The sequence below is a fragment of the Octodon degus genome, unplaced genomic scaffold, assembly GCF_000260255.1.
Source record: "Octodon degus isolate 3935 unplaced genomic scaffold, OctDeg1.0 scaffold00046, whole genome shotgun sequence".
NCBI lineage: Eukaryota > Metazoa > Chordata > Mammalia > Rodentia > Octodontidae > Octodon > Octodon degus.
In genome coordinates, this window is record NW_004524622.1 from 9,280,650 (window position 1) to 9,290,446 (window position 9,797).

The window sequence follows — 9,797 nt, forward strand, 5'->3', positions numbered from 1 at the left end:
AAAAAAAAAAAAACATTAGTAATGACACTGATAATTTCTGAGGCAATAATTATTTTAACTGAAATTTTCTATAATAGACACATAAAAAATATTCATGAACCCATTACCCAGTTTAAAATAGTATCAATGGTCTCTCATGCTTATTTTATTTCCCATGCCCACACATTTTTAAAGACATAACTACCGTAGCATCACATCCACAAAACTGACAGCAGGTCTTTAGTAATATTAGTCGATTCAATCTTTCTGTTGGATCCATTCTTCTTAAGATGTACTTCTGTGATTGGTACACTTAAAAATACTTAGTTCTTTCCTTTTATTTGAAAAACTGGAATGTATGAGTTAACATTTCACAACTCAAAGTATTATTTTAAAAATGTTAAGCCACGCTACTTCTCATTCAGAGATAACCATTACTATTTTGTTTATCCTTCTAGAAATATTTTTACTAACATATGCACACACACACACTCACTCACTCTTTGACATTAAACTCTTAAAATTTAAACTGCTTAAATATTTCTGGTTGTACCCAACCTTTCAAATTAGGGGGAAAAACTTTTATGGTATGATGTGAATTCTTCTGCCTCTTACTATCTCTTTAAAATTGTTCCTCACCTAAGAAAATATCATTTTCTATGAGCTATGTTATATAGCTGGCTTATGGAAATAGCAAATAAATAGTTAATAAAAACCATTCAACTCAAGTACATTATATATCGCAAGTTATGGGTTTCCATTTGGTCTTTTACATCTATACATAAACCTTCGACAATGAAGAAAGTGTTTAGCTTTTTAAAACCTGTATGTTTGAACTAAATAATCTTCAGCTTTTTAATCATTTCCTACAAATAACACACAATTGCATATATTTTACAATTTCAATCTTATGTTTATTCTCTTGTGGAATGCTAGGTTTAACATTACAATATGGTTGTCCTAAGCTGCTGAAAGGTGACAAATGTCCATGTCTAAGTGCTGCAGAACAGTATAGCTATAAAGATTTAAACAAACTCTTGTACATCTGAGGTCTGATGGTTTTAAACTGATGCCTGTATGTATGGCCAGCCACAAACCTTGGGGAAGTTTGTTACCTGTACACTTATATACAAATATATCCCACATGTGTGTATGCACAAGGCATGTATTAATTTGTCAAATTTATAAAATTATATATACATACACATACATGTTTATCCATACTCACATACCCACACTTACCACTGAGTTCACTTCTGTAACACTAATCAGCTTCATGTCCAATTATTATTGCTGTCCATGTAACTACATGATTTTAGTGCCAAAACTAGGCACTTCTGGGTGCAGGACAGACATGTCTGTGCGTACAGATGTGTTCATGTATGTTTCTGTATATAAAAGGAACTTTTTCCCTTTTATGTTTCAGTCATGCATTACTCCGATAAACAGTCTTTTCACCATAGTTTTGGAATTCTAAATCTACTTTTGGAAAACTGTTTATGTTCATAGTTACAAAATATATTATATATATGATCGAAACCTACTGAGTACATATGTTCTTTAAATCTGGCTATTTCCTAGCCATTAAGACAAATTTTTAAAAAAGCAAACACCCTCTTAATAGGATGCTATGGTACCTTTAAATATACCAGTACCTGTACTTAGAATAGTTGATATTGTGTTTTAAAAGTTCACAAAATGATGTTAAAGATTTCAAAAACACTATGCATTTGCATTAAATATATAAAGGTTTTCACTAAGGGTCTGGTTCAGTTTATTATCTAACATTTTTATGTTCCAAGACTAATATCTTAGTCATTATTCTTACAGTCTTAAAATTATGGCTCATTAAGGCTTTCATACAAAAAAAAGCCCTATTTTAATCAATTATAAAAACAAGTTCGATTTAAAAGAAAAAATGTACACCAACACTAAAAGCACTCATGGATCTCATCCTGTACAGAGTGACTCTGTGGAGAAGAGGCGTGCTCCTAGTAAGAACAAACCTTCTGGTAGCACATGTAAACCTGGTTTGGTTCCTCTGCTCTGCAGCTATTCAGCATGTAAAATTTAAACCATTTCACATTAACATTTAAATTTAATACAGTGCAAATATCTGAGAATAACTTGTTCCCCCCAGTGAAACAAGAGCCAGCATTATGCTGAATATTCTTCATATCTATTTACACATTGAGTTAAAAGTTCACAATAAACTTAGAAATTTGCTGAATATCAGCAGAAATGTAACTGAACTAGCAGCAATTGAATTTACAATATTTGATAGTTACTTGAGTGAATGCATAAAATTTTCCAGGCTGTACTCTGAGTCATACTGTTCTTGATCCCAAAGATCACTCATGTTTTCAAGAATTGATTTCATACTTGCTTTTCCAGAAGTAGAGGTGTCAGCTTTTTCTGCTTTACCATCCTGAAGAAAATTTAACAAAAGGGTAAAATAAGATGTCATTAACCTCAGAAATGTTCTCCTTTAAAATATCACACTTGCCTTTAACAGAGTTGTCCACTTCATGTAACAGGGACATGTATTACTTCAAAAGAGCACATTTTATTTTGCCATAGTAATGTATCATTTTTAGTTTTGTGGGGTTAGGGAGGTAGCTCAGAAGGGCCTGCCTGGCAAGTGAAAGATCCTGAGTTCAATCCCCAGTACCAGAAAAACCAATACATAATTTTATGGAAGAGTTACAAGAACTCACCAATAACTTTGTCATATTTGCTTTCTTACTCTTTCATCAGTTAAGTATTAGCTTTTTCCCTTAATAAAAGGAATACCAAAAGGAAGTTATAAGTTATGTCCCCTTTTCCCTAGATAGGAATCCACACACATTCCTAAAACAAGGCCACTATTTTATATAACTATATAAGATCAGGTGAAGGAAATTGTTGTTACTACATTTCTTCAGTTTTTTCCAACTGTCCCAATAGTAGACTTTATGGCAGTAGTTCCCTGGAATATACCAAGCCCAGTTTTGCTTGCTGAAAGTCACTCATAAGAATATTCTTTCAGGGCTGGAGAGATGGCTCAGTGGTCTAAAGCACCTACTTGAAACAAGCTTGGCAAAGCACAGGGACCGCGGTTCGATCCCCCAGCACCACATGCCAGCCAGCCCTGCCCCCTGGTGGGCTGAGCTGGCCACACACACACACAATAAATAAATGTAATAAATAAAAATAAATAAATAATTAAAAAAAAAAAAAGAATATTCTTTCAAACAGAACAAAAGCTAGTTGAAGACTGCTATGCATGTTTCTTTTTTCTAGGTTAAATATCCCTCACTCTTTCAACTTTATAAGTACATGACTGTAAAGCCTCCCTCCATTCTGGCTGTTAGGAACTTGTTCGCCCACTTCTGTTAAATCACAGCACCTAGAAGTACACACACCATTCTAAGTGTGGCTTAACAGACTGACTGCAGTAGAATTACTTTCTCTCAAACCTAATGCCACAAGTTTTTGTTTTTTTGTATTTTAGGGAAGGGTCTACAGGGTGTTCAGGGTCTTACTACTAGATTGGACTCGTAGTGATCAGCCTGTTTACAGCCTCCCAAGAGCTGGGATCACAGGTGCGTGCCACCACAGCAGGCCCAAGGATTGAACCCCCAGCCCCTGCTAGTAGGCACTTTAATCTGCTGAACTATTTGGCCAGCCCTATAAGTCTGTTACTATTATAGATTTTTAAATTTCATTGCAAGAAGATATTTCTTGCTAAAATTTATACTTAGTATGAAGCTGATTTTCTGAATCTATAAAGCACTTGTACACCCAATCCTATTAGTCTTACATTATCTAACACTTCTGATTGTGGGTTGCTATCTGACACATCAGATCTAACTATGGCTACTGTTTATCGAGAATGTCCTCTAGGTAGCACTTCTAAGTACTTACATATTTGTATCCTCACAACTGTCATAAGTGCAGATATTTTGAAGTTAATTTGCCTAAGATCACTAGTTAATAGTACAAAGGGTCAGAAGCTGTCCTTTAGCAGGAAAGGACCAGGGAAAGAAACCAAAAAGTCAAGACTTCAGACATCCTCTAGTATACTGAAGAGATTTATCTGAATATCGTTTACTATTCCCTTTAATATCTTTATATAGTAATGCTGTGAACTCATTAAAGGTGAACTGTTTAAGTTTTTTACCTTATCCAGAGTAAACAGATCAAGAAGTTGGTCAGTCCCCATAGTCTGCAAACTTGAATTCTCCTGGCTAATAACAGTATTTGCTATGTTCATCTTGAATTTCTGTAAACCCATTATCTTCTCTTCCAACGTTCCTCTGGTTATCAGTCGGTAAACATTAACAACACGTTTCTGAATGAAAAAAAAGTTAAACAAATGTAACACAAACTGATGTCCTGAGGTTTACCAATATGAGGGCTGTTTTCTATACCAAGTACATTTTCTGTTTCTCTAATTAAGACTGGGTTTTTATCTTGCCTTGTGAGCTCAAAATGTTTGCAGAAATCACACAATGTTAGGGATGAACAGTGATGTAGGTTTTCTTAGCCTGCATACTTCTTCACTTAATGCATGAGAAAGGATACCATAGATGGTCCAAGCAACTTGTCCAAGTTCATGACACTTGGTAACATCAAAGCAAATATTTGAAACAAGTTTTCTGCCTTCTTAGGGGGGTATTTTCATGTTAAAACCTGTAAGAGGTGACTTCTACCTGACCAATGCGATGGGCCCGGTCCATGGCTTGTAGATCTCTCATGGGATTCCAGTCGTGCTCCACAAATACAACTGTGTCAGCGCCTGTCAAATTAAGCCCCAGGCCACCAACATGAGTTGTAAGTAAGAGAACATCTATGGATGGATCATTGTTAAACCTAGAAGCACAGACATCAGAAAATAAAATTAGTACATTCTTACTAAGGCTCCTATAACAGAGACTGTCTAGTAAAAATTGAAGAGTATAAATGGAAATACTACTTTAAAAACCCATGAAATCAATATTTCTGTGACCATTTGATATGAAAATATCCTCTTATTTTTTGGTGGCCAGCTCAGCCCACCCTGGAGGTAGGGCTGGCATGGCATGTGGTGCTAGGGATCAAACCACAGTCCCTGTGTGCTTGCCTAAGCAGGTGCTTTAGACCGCTGAGCTATCTTGCCGGACCCAAAAATATCCTCTTTTGAAATACACAACAACTTTAGTAGGAAAAAAAGCACTAAAACATCAGAAATTTCATAACAACTAAGCTGCAAAAATATAAACTAGACACCGATTATGAAAACAAAATTCAGTATGAATCCTTTAGTATGGACACAGAAGAATGGGGAACAAGTAACATTCAAGGGAGACAGAAGCTGGCAATTTTGGAGTTCTTACAATTTTACAAGTCCTAGAAGATAGTGATAAAGGACATCTAGCTTCTAGAAAAAAGTACATTAGCAAATATTTACTAGTATCAAAAGTAGCTACCACTTAGTAGAATAAGTGCTTGCCTGGCACGCACAAGGTCCTGAGTTCAATCCTTTGTACCGCAAAAAAAAAAAAAAAAAAGCTACCAAACAAGCTACCATTATCACCTTATATGAGCGTACATTGTTACTTGTTTCAACTGTTCTGTTGAGGACTGCTATCATTCCTATTTTACAGACTGGGAACACTGTTAAACACTATAACAAGAAGTTAAACATGGGCCTGTCTGCCTCCAAAGTCCCTCTGTGGGTCTCTAGCTGTATTTTGCTTAAAAATCTCTCAAGGATGCTTGTCTAAAATACCCACTCTTGAAATCATCAGGCCTCGAACAGGAGCTAGGCATCTGCATTTTTTTAAATTAAAGCAACTCTGAAATTTTTCAAGCAGGAGGTTATAGACCATGCTAACACTACTTCCCAGATGGGCTAGCTTCCAACTTGTTCTCCAGAGCAAAACAGATTAGGATGAGATTTTAATTAAGCTATTTGTCTGATTTCTCCTACTGTGAGTTCCTAAGAAGATGTGGAGAAAGTAGTTAAATTTCTTTCATGCTTTTTAGGATCCTTTCCTTTTCACTTACTTAGAAAATTAAATTGTATTTCAGTTCTGTATTTAAACTTTGTTTTACAGTTCCCAGAACTATAATCCTGTCTTTGTAATGAGCTATACCCTTATTCCTTTTTATTTTATTCTGCAATAAGGTCTAAGTTGCTCAGACTGGCTTTGAATTTATAATCCTGCCTTAGCGTGAGCCACAACACCTGGCTTTTTGCAAAGGTGTTTATTTGGACTGAATTACTGTATTCAGTAGGAAAATATTTGCAGATATTTAGTCAATGGAAATATTTAGCAAGGCAGACTACATAAATGCATCTATCTAAGTATCTGTGTGTGTGTGTGTGTGTGTGTGTGTGTGTGTGTGTACGTATCTGCCTACCTACCTACCTACCTACCTATGAATTAGACAGGTTCTTGTTATACCATTCAAGCTCATCTAAAGCTTACCATGTAGCCCAGGCTGGCCTCAAACTCACAATTTTTCTGCCTCAGCCTCCCAAGTGCTGGGATTATAGGAATGCACAACTACACCTGCCTATAAGGCATTTATCACAGCTTGATTTATAATAACAGAATTTTGGGAACCACTTACCGGGAAACAATGGAATGCCTCTGACCAGGTGGTATGCTGCCATCTAATCTCAAATAAGTGACAGAAGGTAGATGAGGTTTGAGCAAATCATGCTCTACTATATCAAGCATGCTTTTAAGCTGACAGAAAATCAGTATCCTGTGCTGGGCCACAACGGACTCTGTGCCACTCTCTGAAGTGCTGCCATTTCCCAAACCACAGTCCAACAGCAACTTGGAAAAAAAAATCGTTACACAGGTGTTCAATAGAAGTAGATAACCAGTTTTATTATGACAAGTATTTCTTTTTATGGTAAGAAAAGGTTAAAATTTATAACTTGGAAAACAGATTAGTACTTTGGGATGCAATCTGTTACCCTAAAGCATCCTGAACTAGCTTCTGAGGTGCTCAAGCTGCATTGCAGTCATCTAACAGGCCTTTTTCTGTTTGTTTGTTTGTTTTTGTTTTTTTGCAGTACTGGGGACCAAACTCATGACCTTATGCTTGCCAGGCAGGCACTGAAGCCACTAAGCTATCTCCCTGGCCCCTAACAGGCCTTTTTCTATTCTCCTTAGTTATTTCAGGTTCCTACCACCTCAGTTAAGTGTTTACCAAAAGTAACAAGAAAGATGCCCCAGGCAAAATATTTCATAAAAATTATAAAATAGACTACAAAGAAAACATAATACAGTAGAAATCAGAATTTTAGAAGACAACCAAATGTATAAGGCTAGATCTCTTGTCTTCCTAAAAAGTGAGCTTACTTCTATTATCTGCATACCAAGTCTCTTAATAGCAGACACGGCTACAGGTATTTTATAGTTTTTCCAACTTAAGTGGTTTATAGCATCTTTATACTTTTTTTCTTTTTTGTACAGGGAATTAACCTTATAATACTTTATAAGTACAATAACTGAGTGAATAAAATACATGAGAATCACAGGGCAGTCTGGAAAACTAGCACACCCAAGAGTCATCTTTCTCATCCCCAGGAAGTCAGATATGATCTGCTGCTCCAAATCTGAATGTAAGATGCTTCCTCTTTTTTTTATAAAATGTATTACAAGGGCTGGCCAAATAGCTCCATGGATTAAAGTGCCTGCAAGCAGGCGCAGACTGAGATGGCAATTGAGACTGCACATGGTGGCGCCTGCCTGTAATCCCAGCTCTTGGGAGGCTGTAAACAGGCGGATCACTACAAGTCAAATCTAGTAGTGAGACTCTTCCTTAAAATACAAATAAGTAGTATTAAAAAATTAAAAGTTGGAAAACTAAAAAACAAAAACAAATGCTCAGATGGGAAAGGAAACCTACATGGCTGGTGAGATAGCTTAGTGGACTGAGTACCTGCTTAGGCAAGCATAGACACCAGGGTTTGATCCTTAGCACCACATGCCGACCCTGCCCCCAGATACACTGAGCTGGCCACTGAGACCGGGCGTGGTGGGGCACACCTGTAATCCTAGCACTGGGGAAACTGAAAATAGGAGGATCACTACGAGTCTGAGCTGTGTAGTGAGACTCTGTACCAAATACATTAAAAAAAAAAAAGGGTAACCTACAGACTGTCCAGGCAAACTCCAAATTCAATGTAAAATTCTCAAGGTGTTGTACATGACAGTATAAACATAAAAAGCCAGGCATTATTTTCCTTAGAGAACACTTTATAAAGTCAGCTCACAGCTGAAGTTTTAAGAGCTTGGATTTCAAGAATCTTACCAATAATCCCAAACTAATAAGCATGTCTGTTATGCCTAAACAATACGATTTAGGCTACACTCACTTTCTGCAAGTCTAGAATGTTGATTATGTCAGGAATCCCCATAAAACCTTCGGCTCTGGATCTGTAATGAGCCTCCCTGCTAAATGACACTTCACACACACTGTCAGCCAGATGCTGGGGAAAAGTGTTCTTACTTTTCTGCCAAACAAGTCTGAATTTTTATTCCATAGGTCAGGTGTACAGAATATCAGCAGGACAGAAGAAGCGAAATAAACGTAACTGTCCCTAATGCTTGCCCCCAAGTGTTAATTACTATCCAAGCTAATTTTCTTTTTCTGAAGTCTCACCTAGAATGCCTCAGGAGAAAAAGATTGTGTGGTAACCAGAATATACAATGTGATAAGCAGGACATTCTACACAGATCTTTTAAAACAGGACTCCCACAGAGTGAGAATTTATCATGTCTGTCTCATGTTAACTCTACAATCTAGCCATCTAGGTCTCTTGGCATCTAGCCTTAAAGATGATCTGTCATATTTTTTTTTTAACATTTATTTATTTATTTTGTGTGGGGGGGCAGCTCAGCCCACCAGGGGGCGGGGCCGGCTGGCATGTGGTGCTGGGGGATCGAACTGCGGTCCCTGTGCTTTGCCAAGCTTGCTCCATGTAGGTGCTCCAGACCACTGAGCCATCCCGCCAGCCCCGATCTGTCATATTACATACACACATTTCAGACTTTCTTCTCTAAGCCCACACTTGCCATATTATCTTCCTAGTGGACTACTCTTCCTATACAGCTATCCTACTGGATGTGTGGCTGAATCATTTGATACTGACAGCATGAATGATACTCTCTTATAATTTGAGTCTGCCCAGTGGGACTGAAAAACTCTAGATATTGTGGTAGAATCTATTTTAGTGCCTTGGAAAGTTGATTATTAGCTTCTAGAAAATGACTGCCAAGACCTACAAGACCTGACATGCCTAGCTGAGAGCCCAGCTGCTGCCCCTCTAGAAAATTTCAATTTTTTCTTGCTCTAATTTTAATATAGGTCTAACTGCCCTGACCTTTAAAATCCTTATATAAAATGGTTTCGAGGGGGATTTTTTTTTTCCCCCCAGAACCGGGGATTGAACTCAGGCCCTTGTGCTTGCCAGGGAAGTGCTTATTCTACTAAGCTATCTCCCCAGCCCCTATAACATGGTTTCGAGAGCCTTTGTAATGGCAACCTACCACTTAGCAAGTGTAGGACCCCAAAAGTAAATGCTACTCAAAATTTGCTTTAACTTGTAGAAAATACAGTAACTGTATGATGCTCTCATTTGGGTCATTGTTATGAATCCCATCCAGAACCTATAAATTTAATTTACTGGTAACTAATTCAAACATTAGGTTTTTAGTGAACCACCCATCAAAATGAAAGTCAAGGGCTGGAGAGATGGCTCAGTGGTCTAAAGCACCTACTTAGAACAAGCTTAGCAAAAGCATCAGGGACCGCGGTTCAATCCCCCAGCA

At 37.3% G+C, this 9,797-nt stretch overlaps 1 protein-coding gene across 6 annotated transcripts in view; it reads right to left on the reverse strand.

The window, feature by feature from the left end:
• Btaf1 (B-TFIID TATA-box binding protein associated factor 1) overlaps positions 1-9,797 on the reverse strand; it is a 129,421-nt gene that overhangs the window by 1,820 nt on the left and 117,804 nt on the right. For 4 of the 6 annotated variants that reach the window (XM_023716153.1, XM_023716152.1, XM_023716155.1 and 1 more), the window contains 4 exons: positions 6,580-6,791; positions 4,674-4,833; positions 4,142-4,312; positions 2,268-2,407 (listed from right to left, as the gene is read on the reverse strand). In XM_023716153.1, the coding sequence (XP_023571921.1) occupies positions 2,268-2,407; positions 4,142-4,312; positions 4,674-4,833; positions 6,580-6,791 (683 nt within the window). Of the gene's footprint in view, positions 1-871; positions 2,408-4,141; positions 4,313-4,673; positions 4,834-6,579; positions 6,792-9,797 lie in introns of those variants that run through there. The other 2 variants (XM_004632060.2, XM_023716156.1) reach the window with 1 other exon arrangement.